At 35.4% G+C, this 21,196-nt stretch overlaps 1 protein-coding gene across 3 annotated transcripts in view; it reads right to left on the reverse strand.

The window, feature by feature from the left end:
* Nucleotides 1–406: 406 nt before the first annotated feature.
* Nucleotides 407–21,196, reverse strand: part of LOC145663532 (uncharacterized) — a 48,051-nt gene continuing 27,261 nt past the window's right edge. For 2 of the 3 annotated variants that reach the window (XM_081729643.1, XM_081729642.1), the window contains exons 4-6: nt 15,365–15,400; nt 7,164–7,309; nt 407–837 (exon numbers count right to left, since the gene is read on the reverse strand). In XM_081729643.1, coding sequence (XP_081585769.1) covers nt 7,270–7,309; nt 15,365–15,400 — 76 coding nt within the window. In that variant the 3' untranslated portion in view covers nt 407–837; nt 7,164–7,269. The remainder of the gene's footprint in view (nt 838–7,163; nt 7,310–15,364; nt 15,401–21,196) is intronic. The other variant, XM_081729644.1, reaches the window with a different exon arrangement.

The following is a 21,196-nucleotide window of genomic DNA, read 5'->3' on the forward strand; positions in this document are numbered from 1 at the left end:
ATCATCGTCTCTCTTAGCCTAAAGGGCATAATCGTTTCATTTCAATAACAAAACAAAAAGGAAATATTTATAAGAGGAGAAAAGGAATAAGGACGTTAAGAAACTAAAGTGAAAACCTTTAATCTGGCTAAAGAAGGATACAATTAACTAAAGAAGGGTATATATATTGGATAAATATAAAAACATAAAAGAAGGAGAAGAAAGCGGATGAGATCGACTTGTTGAAGATAAAAACAAAGTTGTGAACATTGAAAAGTGGACATTGCTTTTTGAGAAGATTCGAAACGTACATCATGAATAAAGAGAAAATGTGCACCGCTGATAAATTTAATAAAATATATAACTAATGAAACTATAAATGTTACTACTAATGATGAATGAAATCGTAAGTACAAAAAAGTTTACTTAGCAATCTTTATTTGAATTGAGTACAGATAAATCAATCTGCAAAGTTAACAGTATTATTGAAAACTGATTAGATGAACAAAACTTAATATTGTTTATAGTAAATACACAGTTTTAATGATAAAATTTTTGTTATAACCTTCAGAGCTGATTGCTCAAACCAATATGTAAATATTTGTCTTGGAAAGCAGGTGTAAATTGAAATTTTCTCTTTCCAGAATGAAAATTCTTAATTTCAGGTAAAAAGAAAACAAAACACAAATAATAGAACTCAGTTTCATAAATAATAGAACACAGTTTCATAAATAATAGAACACAGTTTCGTAAATAATGGAACTCAGTCTCATAGATAATAGAACACAGTCTCATAAATAAGAGAACTCAGTTTCGTAAATAGAACACAGGAGAAAAATATCTTCACCAACTGGTAGTCTGGAAAGGAAACAAAGAACACAATAAAACAATAATTCTCGTGATTGTTATTAGTTGTTCTTTAAATACGTTTCTATCAACGAATATACATATGAGAGCTTAACAAATCTCTACGAGGATAGCAAAATATATTATGCCACTTTTTGGCCATTTTCGTATTTGCACTTCGGTATTTGGTCACACTGAGTTTATATGCTGCAAAAAGTTGATAATGGTGTAACTAAAAATTCCCTGTTTACTTCATTTTCACCAGTGAAGGAATAATATTTTAAAATTAATTCATAAAATTGTAATTTGTTTCTCTGCACAAATGTTTTGACGTCATCGTATAGAAATAACATCCAAACTAGAAAAGTAACACCTTAACCACTCAAGTTTAGAATCCCTTTCAGTAGCGAGCCTCCAAAACTCAATGTGGAATCCAAACACTATGAACTCCTACAAAGAATCGAACCCTGGTTACTCGATAGAATAATAACGAATATGAAGATACTTTATATCATGTTCCCAGCTATAGTATTTTACAATTACAATTCGTATAATTTGGTTTCCTAATCTAATTTGAAAGTAAAGAAATTGGTAAGAAATTGGTTATTGAAAAATATGTTCTCAGTCTCAAGTTAAGGTAGGAGCACGCAATAAATAATAATAATAAAAAAAAAACTTGACATTCAACAAAATTTAAACAAATGATTAACAAACAACTAAGCTACTTCTAATGATACATCAAATCTGCATTGTGTAAAGTGATTCTCTGTTTCACATTGAGTTTCGTTTACAGTCAGATAGACTGAGTTTGCGGCTGATAATTGGAAGTTACATATCCTGTAATGTTTAAACGTATTTTTCGAATAAGTCACTTTTTTTTTTTTTTTTTTTTTTTTACGGCTGAATAACAATGAGGTTGTATTTGAAATGATGGAGGTTGGAGTGTCCGTTATCAATAATAAAACAATATAATTACGTTTAATGAAGAAAATTAATCAACCCAATTAATGATCGTTTCTTCATTGGGCCTTAGTGGCTGTCAACACGTACATTCATGTCCAAAATTATTGTCGCATGTCTATAAATATGTTGTTGTAGAAATATAATTCGATAACGAATTCGCTCGGTATTTCTTATAAAGTTAGTATGTGTGTAATCGGCAAAGACATGTATGTGGCAAATTTCATGTCAAAAGAGCAGTAAATAGGAACAATAAAACAAAAATAAAACTTTCTTGTCCATTTAAGAAAATTTTGTTTTACTCATTCTAATTTTCGTATTTATAATTCTTTTCCTATGAAATTTACCACAAATATACATTTCCCGATTATACACATAGTATCAGTATTAAAAGTACTCTGCAAATCATTATCAAATTCTTACAAGAAGACAGTTATAGATATGCGACAATCATTTTGGACATGAGTGTACCGTACATGAAAGAATTTTAGCTAGCTAACAGTTTCTCTGAAACTTCAAGGAATTTGTTAGCGTAGGTCAGTGGCTATCATATTGGAGATTCAAGCATTAGATCGGGTTCGAATCCCCGCATACCAAATTTTTTAACATGTTTCAATTTGAATTCCAATCCGTATTTAATGTAATAAGCAAGATCTTTTCTTGTGCAGAAGGAAAGAGGTGTTGGATTGACGGGGAATCGAAGTAAGACCAAGGGCGTTGGCAAAAATTTACAAACCTATTTACTTCAATTATACCAGATTTGATACTTTATTTCAACAATTTACTAATTCATGATGATCAGTATATTTCTTTTTCATGTGGAGTATATTATGAAATAATACATGATATACACACAACGACTTAATGTCTTTAATATGTGGGACTCATTGAACAACATGCTCCAGACAATAGAGATGAATGTTAACACTGAGATTTCGTGCATCAACTGCAAGAGCAAAAGCCCGTTTCAGTGTTCTACAGGCTTACTAACTGTTGTCGCCGGCCGGGAATGTTGCATGTAAATGTCGTTGCATCGGCACAGGCGTTTGCGAAATTACCAAAATTACTTGAACCGAGCTGAAGGCGTTCTTTGCTTGCGATATGGCTGAATAGCCAATTAATAAAGTTATTTAAGTACGGTTCTACTCCTACGTAGTAGTAGGGGTCGGCGTTGGCGCGAATGACTCATCCTCACTCTCTTTTATGACCGGGGTGAAAGGTCAATGACCTGGCCCGGGGGCAATGACCTAGGGGTACCTAGGACCACCCCCTCTAAATTTTGGCAGGGGTACCTTGGCCCACCCCCTAAATTTTGGCAGGGGTACATAGGACCACCCCCCTTAAATTTTGGAAATTGCCAAATCTAAAAATTTGGTATGGTAGCCTAGGACCATAGTATGTACATCTATCAGTATTGGGTGTCTATGTCGTTCCCTTTCATGGGTAAAAAATTGCCAAAAATTCAAATTTCGGAGGTTTTTGACCTAATTTATCCCCTTGGATGAGGTGTTATTACCCTATATGGTTATATGGGCGTATACAGGGGTTCATTACCTATCATAAGACATGGGTATATTAATGCACCCCTTGAAATTTTTGGGAGGGGTACCTTGGCCCACCCTTAAATTTTGGAAATTGACCAATTTCAACATTGGGTATTATAGTACAGGACCCTAATATGTATTATGATAAATTTGGGTGGTCCACCTCGTTCCCTTCTAGGGGTACAAAATTGCCAAAAATATAAACGTAAGCAATACGTAGTACCACGTGTTTGGTTTTTGGTCGATTTTATTCCCTTTGATGAGGTGTTATTACCCTATATGGTTATATTGGCGTATACAGGGGTTCATTACCTTTCATAACATATGGGTATATTAATGCACCCCTTGAAAAATTTGGGAGGGGTACTTTGGCCCACCCCTTAAATTTTGGAAATTGATCATTTTATATATTTGGTATTATAGTACTGGACTCTAACATGTATTATGATAAATTTGGATGGTCCACCTCGTTCCCTTCTAGGGGTACAAAATTGCCAAAATATAAACGTAAGCAATACGTAGTACCACGTGTTTGGTTTTTGGTCGATTTTATCCCCTTTGATGAGGTGTTATTATCCTATATAGTTATATGGTCATGTATAGGGGTCCAGTACCTTTCATAAGATATGGGTATATTTGTGCACTCCTTTAAAAATTTGGGAGGGGTACTTTGGCCCACCCCTTAAATTTTGGAAATTGCCCAATTTAAACATTTGGTATTATAGTACCGGACCCTAACATGTATTATGATAAATTTGGGTGGTCCACCTCGTTTCCTTTTAGGGGTACAAAATTGTCAAAATATAAACGTAAGCAATACGTTGTACCACGTGTTTGGTCTTTTGGCCCAATTTATCATCTTGGATGAGGTTCTATTACCTTATATGGTTATGTATAGGGGTCTATTCCATATCATAAGATATAGGTACATTTGTGCACCCCGGGAGGGGTACTTTGGCCCACCCCTTAAATTTTAGAAATTGCTCATTTTATATATTTGGTATTATAGTACTGGACCCTAACATGTATTATTATGATAAATTTCAGTGGTTCACCTCGTTCCCTTTTAGGGGTACGAAATTGCCAAAATATAAACGTAAGCAATACGTTGTACCACGTGTTTGGTTTTGACCTAAGTTATCCCCTTGGATGAGGTTCTATTACCTTATATGGTTATATGGTTATGTATAGGGGTCTATTCCCTATCATAAGACATAGGTACATTTGTGCACTCCTTTAAAAATTTGGGAGGGGTACTTTGGCCCACCCCTTTAATTTTGGAAATTGCCCCTTTTACATGTTTGGTATTATAGTATAGAACCCTAATATATATATTACTATAAATTTGGGTGGTTCACCACGTTTCCTTTGATGGGTACGAAATTGCCAAATTTTAGTACAACCACGTGTTTGGTTTTGGCTCAATTTATCCCCTTGGATGAGGTCCTATTACCTTATATGGTTATATGATCATGTATAGGGGTCCATTCCATATCCCCTTAAATTTTGGAAATTTTCCAATTTAAGCATTCGGTATCATAGTACATGACCTCAACATGTATCATGATAAATTTGGGTGGTCCATCTTGTTCCCTTTCATGGGTAAAAATTACTAAAATATAAACATAAGCAATATGTTGCGTTTGGTTTTTGGCCCAATTTCTTCCCTTTGATGGGGTTCTATTACCTTATATGGTTATATGGTCATGTATATGGGTTCATTTCCTATCATAAGACATGGGTACATTGACGCACCCCTTGAAAAATTTGGGAGGGGTATCTTGGCTCATCCACTCGGTTTTAGAAATTGTTTTAATATAAGCATTTGGTATCATAGTACAGGACTTCAATATGTACCACTATAAATTTGGATGGTCCACATCGTTCCCTTTCAGGGGTAAAGAACTACCAAAAATCGAATTTCGGAGGTTATTGACACCTATTTAGCACGTTATATGGTTTATTACCTTTATATGTTTATGTTCCCTTTTAAATTTGGGAATTATCAAATAACAAAATTCGGTAAACGTTTTCTAGGACCCGTTGGTATTCCTCTTATGGCCAAATATTCAAAATTTAAATGTTATTGACCGGCTTTATTATTGAATAAGTACAGGATTTATTACTTTTTTCATAAGACACAGGTGTATTTGTGTACCAATCTTAAATTTTGGGAGGGGGTACATTTCTTATTGTCATATCAATAATTGGTAATTGTTCTTTGGGTAAATCATTGTGATCACGTGATCAGTTATTGACCTATGATGGGATTAGGAGTCCAGGACATTGGTACATTGAAACTTTGTAGGATAATTTGAGAATGCGTCATTGGTTTTGAAACTATAAAATGAAAATGAAAAAAAAATCTTCGTGTAGATAAAAATTACATTAATCGAATCCTGTATAGGGAAACCATTTCTATGCTCATTTTCATGGTAAAAAAAAATGTTTTCCGCTGTGGACTGAAGCATGTAAATTATAGACGAAGTCTTGTCTGCATGTAATTTTATTTAGTTGTTATCTTTTGCTCTTTTTTAACACAAAACTGTGTTAAGACTATTTCGCCAGGTACCATACGTTGCAGGTCTATCAACCGAAATCAATAGCTATTGCCACTAATACATAAAACAAATATAATTCTCCATGCAGAAAGGGCTCCACTCTGTGACCCAAGCCCATGCTGCCTAGAATAATTGAGATCAGTTTTGCCACAGTCCTAGCTCTGAAGTGGGCTGAAAAATAGTACCAAATTGAATCAAAAAGAGTTGAATTTTATACCAGTGTAATACTCGGCTCTATAACACGAAACTGAAAGAGGTAATGCTCTAAAACAACTCATCTCTTCCAAGAGCACAAATCAACGTGTCAATATAGATCTATAAAACGCAGAAATGTTCGGATATCTTTATATTCGTCAATATGGCGTCACTAATCAACTTAGCCCACTAAATTAGCAATTATGTCAATGTATTTTTCGTGCTATTATATTTTTGTGTAGAATTTTTGCAATGACATAAATTATAGACTTACTTGAGCACACGCTGGTCTTCTTCAGAATATTCAACACTTGATTCAACGTGTTTGTGTGGTTCTATTTCTTTTTAAGGTTTTGAAGACAATGTTTCCACCACACTGCTTCCTTCTCGTCTCCTTCATGCGTGGCGCGCATGCGCTCACCTAGCGTCATTTGTATCCTAGTATAGTTCAAATTACGAATTTTCTACACAAAGATCCTAAGTGTTAAGCGGTGGAACGCCACCGATACAAGTTCAACAGCATTTTTTAAGAGTCCAACACACAGTATAAGTAATGTGAGATGCAGGAGAAATCTTACGGACACTTTAGAAAATGTGACAAGTATTTGTTAAATGGTGCTGAATTGGGTAGAATTGTACCAATTTTTTCACAAAAGTGGCTGAAAATGCCAGCGTGGTACCAACGGGCCGATGAATGACGAAAAGGGCTGAATTTGGTACAATTGTACCAAGTGTGGCAACACTGATTGAGATTGACATCTGTTTATAAAATGTTAGACCAATGAAACTGAAGGCCTTTATTCATAGAAACATAGGTGTACCCAATAGGAACAAAAATCGATGTTAATTTCGCCATTTTAAGGAGTGAAACCTTTTTGCATGAACAAATTCATTTATAACAATCATTGCCAAGAATATTAACAATATTGAAAATTAAAAAAAAAAACCTTAAATAATTAAATTCTTATGTGCTTTTTTTGCCAAACTTACAAATAAAATTTGGATAACGTCTTATTATTTCATATAAAACTTTCTTTAATTCTACCATTAAAGAATTCAATAAAGTAACTTTGCTCACCTTTTTAAATTTATTTAAATAATAATAATAAAGAATGAGTAGAATGTGACACCAAAATTCGTGAAGAAGAATTGTGAGATTTAAATCTATCAATCTAGATTGATCTTCAAAATCTTGTCAGTGGAGCTCTTGGTTTCGAGTGTTTTCTGTAAAGCAAATGAGAATTTTCCCTATTCATTATTATGGAAATAATTATGGTGATTCTTATAAAACAATTAAGTAAACCGGGGAAACAGAAAACGATAAGTATAATAGTTAGTAATATAAACAGATACATGCAAATAAATATACGAGGGGAGTCAAAAAGTAAAGAGGACTTTCGAGAAATGGTACATTTATTCTAATGATAGAAAACTGAAACAAACATTATTTTTCTACATAATCTCCCTGTAGAAACACATTTCAGAAGGTTTTTTTTTTTTTTTATTCCGTCGGAAAACAAGTTTTTCGGTTGCACCTGTAACCTTTTGTATGAATGACTAGCTGATGGTTGACGTTTACATTTCTTAACTTCTGATGATGATGGGTGTTTCCAAACCATGCTCCCAGCCTTACTTTCCGACTTTCGAATTGTCCTCAGCTGTTAACATCGATTGCCTGCCCTATCTTTCCTGGTCACATAAATCAGTTCTTCCCTGTTTGAAACGCTCTATCTATTCGCAGATCTTGCTCCGCGAAAAGCAGCTGTCACCATACTGCGCTTGCATTCGACAAATAATTTCCGCAGGTTTAACACCTTCCGCAAACAAAAAGCGAATCACTGCTCTCATTTCCTCCTTGGTGCAGATTGACAATAGAGCTGCTATGTTTAACGGTGTGCTACACTCCAATGACTAACGCGGGAATAAGAGTGACACGTTCCATAGAAGTGTTGCAGACGACACTAATTCAACGCTGGATACTAGCAGTGTTACCAAACCCTAGTGCAAGAAATTGCAAGTACCTTTACTTTTTGACTTCTTCTCGTAAATATGAAGATAGTGAATTTGAAATTCCTTAAATTAATTATAATTCATTTACTGTCAACATGTCAAAAAATTGTAAATGTAATGTTACCTTTAATTCAATCCTCAACCAATTGTTGGTATAATGCATGAGTATTGCCTTCAGAATGGATATTGGGAGGCCTGTCCTTAAACGGAGAAAATTACTATAGTGATTCCGAGGACTCGTGAAGCCTATGCTCTACATCAATCACAGAACTGCTTTGCCTCGTGTGTGATGCTTCGGAAGAATTCGGCACGATTCGTGGAGCTCCCTTCCGAACGCACAGTTGAGAAAACGCGAAACAACGTAAGCACACCAACAATGTTGCCATACGTAGATGACATGGCGAACAAGTGATTAAAAAATAACTTAAAGAACTATAACATGAACACTGACAAATATTCGAATTAAACGGTAACAATAATAGTAGTAAAAATATGAAACAACGACAACAACAAAATTAAACAAAACGAAACGTGGCGGCAATTCGGCAACGTTATACTCTTAGATGTTTTCCATAAAGTGCGAGAGACGAGACTAGCAATATTTCATGGAAGGGGACTTGACAAGTGTGACACACCCTAGCGTTCTATTGGGTGCTGAAATTTGTAGATCTAGGCCAAGCTTCACAACTCGTTGTGATGACTATAAGAGGACGTAGTATACAACAATTAACCGTTTGTCTAACGTTAAGTGGTGCACATTTACGTGTTGAGCAAAGCACAGTGATGACCCTGATGTAGCATTTTCTCTTAGATAACAAAATTTCATTCTCAGTGTAATATTCTGTGCTGCCTTAGAGATGTTAACTAACAGAGTCCAATGAACCTGAACAAGGTCTATATGCTGAATGACAACCGTTGAAGATTTTCCATTTATATAATGCTAGTCTTCCACTATTTAATGGGTTAAGTTTATGTTTACTTTATATCTTAAACACATAGAACAATACTATTCTAACCATAGCCATTTGCCCTCTTTGTGAAGAAATGCTCCCGTGTCTGCAACTTGTTTATACTTCTAAAATATATCTCAACACTGTTAGTTGGGCTGCTAAAGCAAGTCTTTTTTATTTTTTTATTTTTCACAGTTTTCACATATAATACTTTGGGTAGATAAAGCTAGGTTGCGTAAATCATAGTCCGGAATCGACTCCCACTACCAGTTTATTCCTCTAATATAACAACAGTATTTACAGAAATATTACTATACAACTTTTCTCTAATGCAAGGTAGAGAAGGGTAGCCCAAGGCCTTGCAGCCTTGAGGCAGGATTTCTAGAGACCTCCAGGCAAGCTAGGTAGAGTGGTGTAGGAAACCTCAAAGCTCCGAAGCAAGCACTGAGGGGCTTAAGTATTACAGAGCTTCAAAGCGGGCTAAGCAACTGAGGTTGGGATCGCGACAGAGCTCCGAGCAAGCTAAGCCAGGCGGAGAGGAAACCTAGACTTATGTCATATGACTTGTAGGTGGTGCAGGTGGTTTGCCATCTCCTTCTTGTAGTAATCCAACGTGAGGTGTAGTACTCAAACATAAATACATGTGGTTGATATTTACAAACAGGAGCACATGTGATTGCTTATAAACATTACCACGTTGTACAGCCACCAGCGAAAGTATCTCCCCTCTAAGTGCTCTAATTCCATTACTTGGGGTCCAGATAGTTTGCAGTTTGTAAAACGCTTGGGCAGATGCAACCCAACTTACACGAAACTTTTCTCGGCACTGACAGCAGTCACTAGAACTGAGTCACGTAAAATTGTAAGTAGATAGCGCACACAACATTTTTCCATTATGAGATGAATCTCTATGGTTTAGAGCGTGTTTTACTATGAACACCATATATTATTCCTAATATTGCTGTGTATGTAATGTATTATTTCGTTATATACTGTATGTTCAAAGAAATAAAAACAATGCCCACGCTTGAATCAGAAAATGCTTGAAATTAGGTGAAAATATCAAATCCAGAACAACTGCTGGAAATAAGTTTGTAAATCATTGTTTCCATTGACACAACTTCTCCAATTCTCCTGATTCGAACATCTTTTTCTTTCTGGAGAGAAGATGATCTTGCTTGTCACACAGAGTATGTGCTGAAATTGAAATTGAAACACTTGAAAAAGTTTCAAACTTGGGCGGGATTTGAACCCGGCTCCGCCAAATAGAAGTTCAATGTGCTAACCACTTACCTACCACGTCACTTCAAACTCCACCCAAACTATTAGCTAGTTAAAGTAAGACTATACACAAGAAAGTAATCATCGTATAAGGAGACGTTGCTTATGTGAGTCTCCCAATGACTAATTTGAGATTTCCTTCTTTAACGCAAAAACAAGTTATATAGACTTTCTTCAATGAGGAAAATATCACAAAACGTTCTTCAAGTTGAGGCTACATCATTGTTATTAACGATCGTCCCAATTTCCATTACTATTCTTGCTCATCTTAACTTCTAATTTCCAAAGAAAAGGCAGCAGACATTATTTTCGCATTCTTTGAATTGTATCAACAAGTGTACAAATTAAAAGTTCTATTTGTATCTGCCGTAACTACTAGTTTATTTTTTATCTTTATATGACGAACTTGTTGCAAATTACTGACGATTGTGAGGTGAAGCCAATTGGGTGTTCGAATCACTCTGAAGAGTAAGATCGGAATTTTAACTGTCCTCGATATTTCTGTGTTCAAGTCCCTGTTGTGTTTGGAATAAGTCGAAAGGACGTAAGGTGTCACTAGCGAACAATACGACGGTTGGGGCGAATTAAAAAAGAAAAGAGATTGGTAAAGAATGAAACTCGTATGGCAGAGAAAAGAGTTCGAATTTCATTGTGGCAATTATTTTTTTCTTTATTGGAAAGTATTGTTTACGCAATTGCTATTGTAAGTCTGTTATTTCTTTATTATTATTATTATTATTATTATTATTATTATTATTATTATTATTATTATTATTATTATTATTATTGAAAAATCGAGATTTGGCTATATATTTTACATTTTATGAAGTTTTGCTTGGACTTAAAGTCTTTTTGTTGGTATGGAACGTATCCGAAATGGTGAATTGCTTAAAATATCAATATTTCTAGCAGTAGTAGAAGTAGTAGAAACTTGTAAGCAATTAGTGGGAAACAATAACGTTTGTGTTTTATCAGTCAAATTTTTGACAAATACTAACCATATGCCTTACGTATTCATCAATTGTTCGCTAAATACGTTACGTTCACAGACGTATAAATCAAGGTTGATACGACTGACGTTATCTTGTAGTTGTGTTTCACAGTTCACTTTTCTCTTACGAGTGCACTGAAGAAAATCATCTCAACACTACAACTGAGAAAAACTGAACATTTTCCAAGTTATCTTACATTGGAATATGAATAATACAAATGATAAAATTTCCTTTAATTACACAACGGAAATGGAACCCAGGACCACCGGGACGTGAGACCAACGCTTGTCCCACTACTCCAAGACATTGTTGTTAATTAAGGGGTGAAATCTTGGTATTTACTGTTTTCAGCAAAGTGCACACTTTTACAATTCCAATTTTGTAAAGCTCTTGTTTCCGTCATAATAAAATAAAAAGTGTCAAGAGAATTCAAATCTAAATTATCAAAGTACCCTCATGCGCAAAAAATATTGCGCGTATACTGTAACTCATGATTTTTTGCAATTATTCAATTTTCCTTATGTTTATGGGCAAAATTCAGTTTTAGTAAGTTGAGATAATAGAAAGCAATCCACCTAAGGAGATATTTCCTAGAAATATAATAAAATAATAAAAATATAAGTAAAAAGCAAAATTATGTTTGGTTTTGTGTATACTGCCAATAATGTTTTCGAGGGATTTTTTTTCAGTAGCAGAGCACGATTGCAGAGGGAATAACAGGATTGGTAGGGGAGAGTTGTATGAAGGAACTGGAAAGTGGAGTAAGATATTGCATTTATTGGCTTAAATCTAGGATGTAAATTGTCTGCCAAATTTAAATTAGCTTTTGTAACCAAGATGTTGTACATAAATATAGACACAAAGAGAAATGTGTTGACTTAAGTTTGGAAGCGACATGCTCTAAAGTCATGACCATTTATTTGCAAAAAAAAGACAGGCAACAAAAGATAATGTGGTCTAGTGGGTAGATTGACGGACTAGTAATTCTTGTTGTGTTTTGAGTGTAGACAAAAGTCGTATTTCAGGTGATCTGTACCATCTGAGAAATCAGTTCCAGATCCAGGTGATCCGGATAAAAATCGTGTTCCCAGTGACCCGTACTGTTACTGGATTTCAAGCGTTCATTACAAAGACCCCTTCAGAGAGAGATTGTGGTAAGCCTGCAGTTACATACTATAGCAATTCCCCTCCGGTTTGAAACCGATTTTCCTTAACCAGGAATGACCTGGCACGGTTAAACAAAATGGTCTACTTGTCCTTCTGTCACATAATTTAACTTGATTCCGTTGTGCTCTGAATATCCCATATACTCTTTATAAAGATCAGAAATCATTAGAGCATTGCAAAGCCTTTCGGAAGTATTTTTAAATTTAATCAACATGTGTATAATTCTTCTGCTTCACACAGAAATTCATCGACATCACACACAAGATTGAATGTTTGTTCAGTTCTTTTTAAAGTATCAGAGATAGTCCTTAATTAAGACTTATTTATAATTATGTAAACTTATGGCTAATAATTATGTAAATTTATACCGTTCACCAAACATTATTAGGGTCATCAAATCTAGGAGGGTCAGTTGGACAGGTCATGTAACCAGAATGGAAAAAAGTAGGAACGCTTTCCAAATTTTAATTGGAAGTGTAATCGGAAAATGACCATTAGGAACACCTAGGCGCAGATGGAAAGACAATTTTAAGATGGATTTCGCAGAAATAGACACTGCATCCAGTTGGCAAAGTATAGAAGTCAGTGGAGAGTTTTTGTGAACGCGGCATTAAACCTCCGGGTTCCATAGGCCATAGAGTTAGTTAAATTTACGACTTTCTGAAACCATGAACGGCTCCAACTACCTTTCTAGAAGAGTTCACTACCTGAAAAAATTAATCTTTGAAAGTTTAGGATTTTTTAAATAAAAATTTGTTTTAAGTTTTAAATGATATGTTAATAAACCTATTTTTCAATATGTGACTCGTGTCATGTTAAACTGAAATACATCTGATCAGCTGTAGCCCATTGCTCAGCTGCCTTTTTCCAAACGTGATCCATATCGTGTTTATCTGAGAGAAGTCTGGCTTGTCATAACCCTATCAGTAGTTGAACTAAAACTGTGTGGAATGGTAATAACAAAGAATACTTGAGTGGCCAGTATAGGCCTAACTATAGTCAGAGCACAGAGTCGTGAAGTTTGATCTACATCTACCAATTCCAGCACCCAATAGGAGGCGATGGTGTTTATCGGTCGCCAAGCCTCATCCATTAAATTTTGCCAGTCTTGTCTCTGGCGCTCTACGAAGAACATCTTTCGAGGGTACAGCATTGTCGGATTGCCACTAAGTTTCGTTTTGCTGTTATTGTTGGTGTCGTTGTTTCATATTTTTGATACTATTATTGTTACCATTTAATTCGAATAATTGTTAGTTTTCGTATTACAGTTCTTTGAGTGCTCTTTTTATGTCGTCCGTTCGTCATATTTTCTAAGTCTGGCAACATTGCTAGTGCACTTCTGTTGTTTCACGTTTTCTCAAGTGTGCGTTCGGAAGGAGTTCCACGAATCGTGACGACCCGCTCGGGAGAGTAATACTCCCGAAAGTACGTTTTTCCGCGCGCTACTCTAGCCAGCTGTTTTACGCGCTATCCTAGCCAGTTGTTTTAAGTTGATCACAAAATTTATATCATGGAGTAGAAGGGAAACAAAACGAGCCCTATATCATGGAGTACAAGGGGAAGAGAACGAGCCCTGCGGGGTTTCTAACCCGTCCCTACTACTACTACTACTTATCTGCACAAAAGTAAATAAATCACTTTTTTGAGTATTATTTTCATATTATTTTAATTTAATAAGTGTTATAAAAATGTAAAAAAAATGTAAAAAAATCTTTCCTCGGGCCAGGTTTGAATTCACGCCAAAACAGACTTTTGCTACTAGCATATAGCACTAGCTCACTCGGCTACGAAGACCGACAGCAGCAAGCGTTTGATTTCTGCTATTTGAATGCAACTTGGCAAGAAGTGGATAACGCCAACCAATCAGAACTGTGTTTCTCGTTCCTACTTCCGGGAGCATTACTCTCCTGATCTAGTCCTGAATCGTGCAGAGTTCTTCCGATGCTTCACACGTGATACAAAGCACTTCTATGATTGGTGTAGAATCCAAGCTTCACGAGCCTTTGCGAGAGGTCACTATAGAAGAGGCCCAGAACAGTGTTGGCTTCCTAGAATACTGTTGAACCACAAATACGATTCCTTCAATTCTCAGAGTTAAGGATCCATGCTCCATAGCAAAATGTCCTAGTCACGACACTGGTGGGCAAACCTAATTTTACTGTTTTTAGTGTACATTTTATTTTATTTAAAAAAAATATTTTAGAGTGAATACCTTTGAAAACTGAATCCTTGTGTGTATGTATCTACGCTGGAATTAATAAGTGTCTGTAAACAGAAAACTATTTCTTTTTAGATCATAAAATGTGAACTTCAAGAAACACTCGGCATAACTGTGGGACGTAAAACTAATAAAAAAATTCATTTCCTTTCATTTCAAGAAACATTATACACTTATACCTTATAGTTTTCGGTTGCTTGTTTGTCTGCATTGTTAGTAGACATTTACACAAGGAACTATGTGCTTAATTTCTATTCCTAGATCTTACAAGTTGTGATATGAGAGCATATTCAGTAAAACTACATACGCATATTATTTTAAAAAACATTTTTCTGTATGTTTTGATGGTTCTTATATTATAACTTTGTGTTTACAATATTTACATTTTCGATGTTATTTGCTGCCGTCTTCATCCTCTTTCTGAAGCAAGTATACAAAAACTGAGAAACATTATTACAGGAAAAAACATGTTTTCATGAAACGAATTGTATATAAAGAACCTATGATTACCTTTTAATAGTATCTCTGTAACAAACAAACAAAAAATTTAAAATGAAAAGTGTCGTTGACTAGAAAATAAAAACCATGTTTTTTTTGTTGTTTTTTTGTTCTTTTTAATTTTAATAGAAAACGACTTTGTGTAGAAGGGAACGAAGCTTACTTTTCATCCAAGTCTTGAATAGTTTCATCTAGTGACCTGAAACAAGCAAAAAATTCCATTTGATCAGATTTATTTCGAAAACCTTTATCTTACGACCTAACACATTAAAAAAAATACGAAGCAGCCGATATAATTTTGAAAAATACTAATTTTAATTTTGAAATAAAAAAAAACATTTAAATCAAATCTATTGAATTTCTGTAGTTACTCTTGATCATCCATGAAACGAAAACATTGTTCAAAGTTTCATTTTCTTGAAAAATTTCAACTCGCGACCTCACACAACATTTTCTAAAGAAATTATAAAATCGAATGGATGCAATTTTGAAAAACAGACTTTAAAAACAACAATTTTCATTTAAAATAGAGAACATGGAATCAAATTACAATGATATCTGTTCTTGGATATAAGATTGTTGTTTTTAGAGATAAGATGCTTGTTTAAGAGTTATCTTTTCTTGTTGAATGCTTCTTTGGTTATGGCAATTCTGGATCTCATTTGTTTAGTACAATAATGGTCTCTCGTCAAAATATTTCAAAGATAGTTCAACTGATCGACGTCTTCAAGTTCTCTTTGTTCTACTCTGACCCGTAAGGATGTCCGTGAACCTGGCCCCACCCACATCGGCACTAATTTTAAAACATATGCCAAAAATTAGTGCCCAATTAGTGCTGACGACCTATAATGTTAAAAAAATTTGTGCCGTTACACAGACTTCAAAAAACAAAAAAGATTCTGGGTGGGGCTAGGTTCACGCTAGCCCCACCCACTCAACCGATCGAGATGAAACCTATACCCAAGGTTAGTGTTAAATTAGTGCTGTCGATACCACATAAAAAGAAAATTAGTGCTATTATCAGAAGGCCAAAATATATTCGAAAATATTCAATGGCGGCATCATCAAAGAAAACCAAAGATCCCTCACTTTTATGATAAGATATATAGCACGAATCTTCTTTCTATGCAGTATCGTCAGCACTAATTTAGCACTAATTTTTGGCATAGTTTACAAAATTACTGTTCCATTATTAAAAGTGGGTGGGGCTGTCTTCACGTGAACCTGGCCCCACCCACAGCGGCACTAATTTTAAAACATATGACAAAAGTTAGGGCCGAATTAGTGCTGACGACCTGTAATGTTAAAAAAATTAGTGCTGTTACACAAACGTCAAAAAACAAAAACGATTTTGGGTGGGGCTCGGTTCACGCTAGCCCCACCCACTCAACCGAGTGTGATGAAACCTATACACAATGTTAGTGGTAAATTAGTGCTGTCGATACCGCATAAAAAGAAAATTAGTGCCACTATCAGCAGGCCAAAAATATTCGAAAATCTAATATGGCGGCATCATCAAAGACAACAATCGATCCTCACTTTTATCATACTATACATAGCACTAATTTTCTTTTTATGCGGCATCGTCAGCACTAATTTAGCACTAATTTTTCGCATGGTTTTCAAAATTAGTGCTGTTACACAAACGTCAAAAACCTAAAAAGAAGTGGGTGGGGCTAGCGTGAACCTGGCCCCACCCACTCAACCGATTGAGATTACACCTATACACAATGTTAGTGTTAAATTAGTGCTGTCGATACCGCATAAAAAGAAAATTAGTGCCACTATCAGTAGGCCAAATAATTCGAAAATCTAATATGGCGGCATCATCAAAGGAAACTATCGATCCTCATTTTTATCATACTATACATAGCACTAATTTTCTTTCTATGCGGTATCGTCAGCACAAATATAGCACTAATTTTTCGCATGGTTTTCAAAATTAGTGCTGTTACACAAACGTCAAAAAACTAAAAAGAAGTGGGTGGGGCTAGCGTGAACCTGGCCCCACCCACTCAACCGATTGAAATGAAACCTATACACAATGTTAGTGTTAAATTAGTGCTGTCGATACCGCATAAAAAGAAAATTAGTGCCACTATCAGTAGGCCAAATAATTCGAAAATCTAGTATGGCGGCATCATCAAAGGAAACTATCGATCCTCATTTTTATCATACTATACATAGCACTAATTTTCTTTCTATGCGGTATAGTCAGCACTAATATAGCACTAATTTTTGGCATAGTTTTCAAAATTAGTGCTGTTACACAAACGTAAAAAACCAAGAATATGTGGGTGGGGCTAGCGTGAACCTGGCCCCACCCACTCAACCGATTGAGATGAAACCTATACACAATGTTAGTGTTAAATTAGTGCTGTCGATACCGCATAAAAAGAAAATTAGTGCCACTATCAGTAGGCCAAAAATATTCGAAAATCTAATATGACGGCATCATCAAAGACAACAATCGATCCTCACTTTTATCATACTATACATAGCACTAATTTTCTTTCTATGCGGCATCGTCAGCACTAATATAGCACTAATTTTTCTCATGGTTTTCAAAATTAGTGCTGTTACACAAACGTCAAAAAACTAAAAAGAAGTGGGTGGGGCTAGCGTGAACCTGGCCCCACCCACTCAACCGATTGAGATTACACCTATACACAATGTTAGTGTTAAATTAGTGCTGTCGATACCGCATAAAAAGAAAATTAGTGCCACTATCAGTAGGCCAAATATTTCGAAAATCTACTATGGCGGCATCATCAAAGGAAACTATCGATCCTCATTTTTACCATACTATACATAGCACTAATTTTCTTTCTATGCGGTATCGTCAGCACTAATTCAGCACTAATTTTTGGCATAGTTTACAAAATCAGTGCTATTACACAAACTGCTAAAACCGCATTAATGTTTCCTTTATTGGTTATCTGGAGGTGGTGAGTTATATGTCATGAATCTCCCATATGAAATACATGGGGATATTTTATTGTTCCAAATCCTATCACATTCGAAAGCTTTAATTACCTCTAATAGTGCAATTTTTAGTGATTCGTAAGTGCTTCGTAGTGCAGCAACAACTGAAGTTAATGTTTTATTAGTATAGATGCTACAAATAAAATAGGTTTGAACGTTAGGGTGAAGTTAGTTGTCCCACTTCAAGTACTAACTAAAAAATGAGTGGCATTCGTTAGTACATCGTTAGTGCTTCAAAAAACTAACAGTTGCAATAATGTTGGACTATTAGTTTAGTTATGGCCAATTACATGTCACGAAATTAACATAAGAAATGTATGGGAAATTTTTCATTGCATTGATTCCCGCCAAATTTATATGCACTAATAATCTCTTCTAAGGAAATCGTTAATGCATTTTTAGTTCTTCTTTGTGCACCAACACCTAATGTTAGTGTTTCGTTAGTATAGGCCGTGCGTGAACCTTGCGCCCCCACTTCAAGTACTAACGTAAATATTAGTACCATTCCTTAGTACATCTTTAGTGGTTGTATGAAACACTAACAATTTCGTTAGTGCTTCACTGTTAGTGTATTTATGTTCAATTACATGTCAGAGAACACAGATAAGAAATGTATGTTGAATTTTTCATTGCGTCAAATTTCCGCCAAATTCAAAAGCACTAATGATCTCCTCTAGTGCAATCGTAAGTGCATCATTAGTACTTCTTAGTGCAGCAACCACTAACGCTAGTGCTTCATTCGTGTAGATGCTAAAAGTAAAATATCTTTCGAGGTTTGCTTGAACTTCCCCCCGAAAAAATTAGTGATATTCATTGGTATATCGATAGTGCTTCCATTAAACACTAACAGCTTGTATGGAATTTGATGTTTCTGAAGTTGGCCCTTCAATAAAAATCTTCAATAAATCACAATATATGATAGCACTAACGTTAATGCTTAGTACGTTTAAATGCACTAACAATGCACTAAGGATTGCCATTAACCCCAAATTTCTACGTCAATTTATATGGAATTTGATATTTTTGAAGTTGGCCCCCACCAAAAATCTTCACTAACTCGTAAACTCTGATATCGCTAACGTTAGTGCTTAGTGCGTTTAGTGGATAATGATGCACTAACAATTGCTACGTTTGTTGTAATTTGGAAGGTGGGAGCCAAACTTCAAACACGTCGCATAGAAATAAAAATATTGCTATGTATACACGTGCTTGAAGTTGGCCCCCCACCTCTCCCAAATTATACCAAACGTCGCACATCGTTAATGCATGGAAAGTGCACTTAAACGCACTAAGCACTAACATTAATGCTATCAGCTTTTACGAGTTACTGGAGATTTTTGGTGGGGGCAACTTCAGAAATATCCAAATCTATACAAATTGACGTAGAAACATGGAGTTAACGGCAATCGTTAGTACATCGATAGTAGATCACATAAACGCACTAAACATAACGTTAGTGCTATCATATTTTGGGATTTATTCAAGATTTTTGGGGGAGGCAACTTCAGAAATATCAAATTCCATATAAACTGACGTACAACCATAAGGTCAACGGTAATCACTAATGCATCGTTGTGCCCTTAAACGCACTAAGCAATAACGTTAGTGCTACCACATATTGGGATGTATTCAAGATTTTTGGTGAGGGCAACTTCAGAAATATACAAATCTATACAAATTGACGTAGAAACATGGGCTTAATGACAAATCGTTAGTGCATTGTTAGAATACTTATACGCACTAGGCACTAACGTCATTGCTACCATATTTTGGTATTTCTTCAAGGCTTTCGGTGGGGACAAACTACAGAAATATCAAATTGTATACAAGCTGTTAGTGTCTTCTAGAACTAATGAATGACACTAACTTTCTCGTTAGTTCTTGAAGTGGGGAAAGTTCAAGCCAACTTCCAAATATATTTTAGTTTTAGCATCTACACTAATGAAGCACTAACGTTAGGGGTTGTTGCACTAACAAGCACTAACACTGCACTAACGATTGCACTAGAAGAGGTCATGAGTGCTTTTAAATGTGGTGGAACTTTGATATACTGAGAAATTCCTCATAAATTTCTTATAAACACTAACGAAACTTTTTCTAGAAGCACTAACGATGCACTAACGAATCGCACTAATTATTTCCTAAGTGCTTATAGTAGGGCCTAAGTTCATACTATTTTTCAAAGTATTTTACATGTTGCACCTATATTAATGAAGCAGTAACTTTACGATTTGGTGCATTAAGAAGCACTAACGATGCGCTAACGAATGGCTCTAATTTTTCCGTTAGTGGTTGAAGTATCTGTAGCAGCGAGAAATTGTCCCACGAAGGGTTTTCCTTCTAACACCTTCATTAAGAAGAACTAACGACGTCCCTGAACATAACCTCCACATCACGCACTAACGATAAATTTAGTGTCAATCGCTAGTGCATCGTTAATGATTCTTAGTGCATTAACGTCTATCGTTAATGCTTTATTACTATAGGAGCTACAAATAAAAACCTTTTGTGGCGCCAAGTTGACGCTGCACCTGAAATTTCAAGTACTAATGAAAAACTTAGTGTCATTCGTTAGTGCTTCCTAGTGCACCGACAACTAACGTTAGCGCTCCATTAGTGTAAGCTCTACAAGTAGAAAAACATTTGGGACCAGCGTAAATTTGGCTCCCATTTTAAGCACTAACGGAAAGTAAGTTTCATTCGTTCATGCATCGTTTGTGCTTCTACAAAACACACATTGTTTCGTAAATGCATAACTATTGATGTAGATATGGAAAATTACATGTCACGAAACTCCATAAGAAATCCATGGGGAAGTTTTCATTCCGTTAAATTTCCACCAAAATCAAAAGCACTGATGATTCCTTCCAGCGCAATTGTTAGTGCATCGCTAGTGTTCTTAATGCACAACAACCTACCGTTCCTGATTTATTAATGTAGGTGCTACAAGTAAATACAAAACCTTTGAAAACAGCGTTAACTTGGCAGAAATAACGAAAATATTAGTGCC

This window comes from Thermobia domestica, chromosome 11, assembly GCF_964235325.1.
Source record: "Thermobia domestica chromosome 11, izTheDome1.hap1.1, whole genome shotgun sequence".
Classification (NCBI taxonomy): Eukaryota; Metazoa; Arthropoda; class Insecta; order Zygentoma; family Lepismatidae; genus Thermobia; species Thermobia domestica.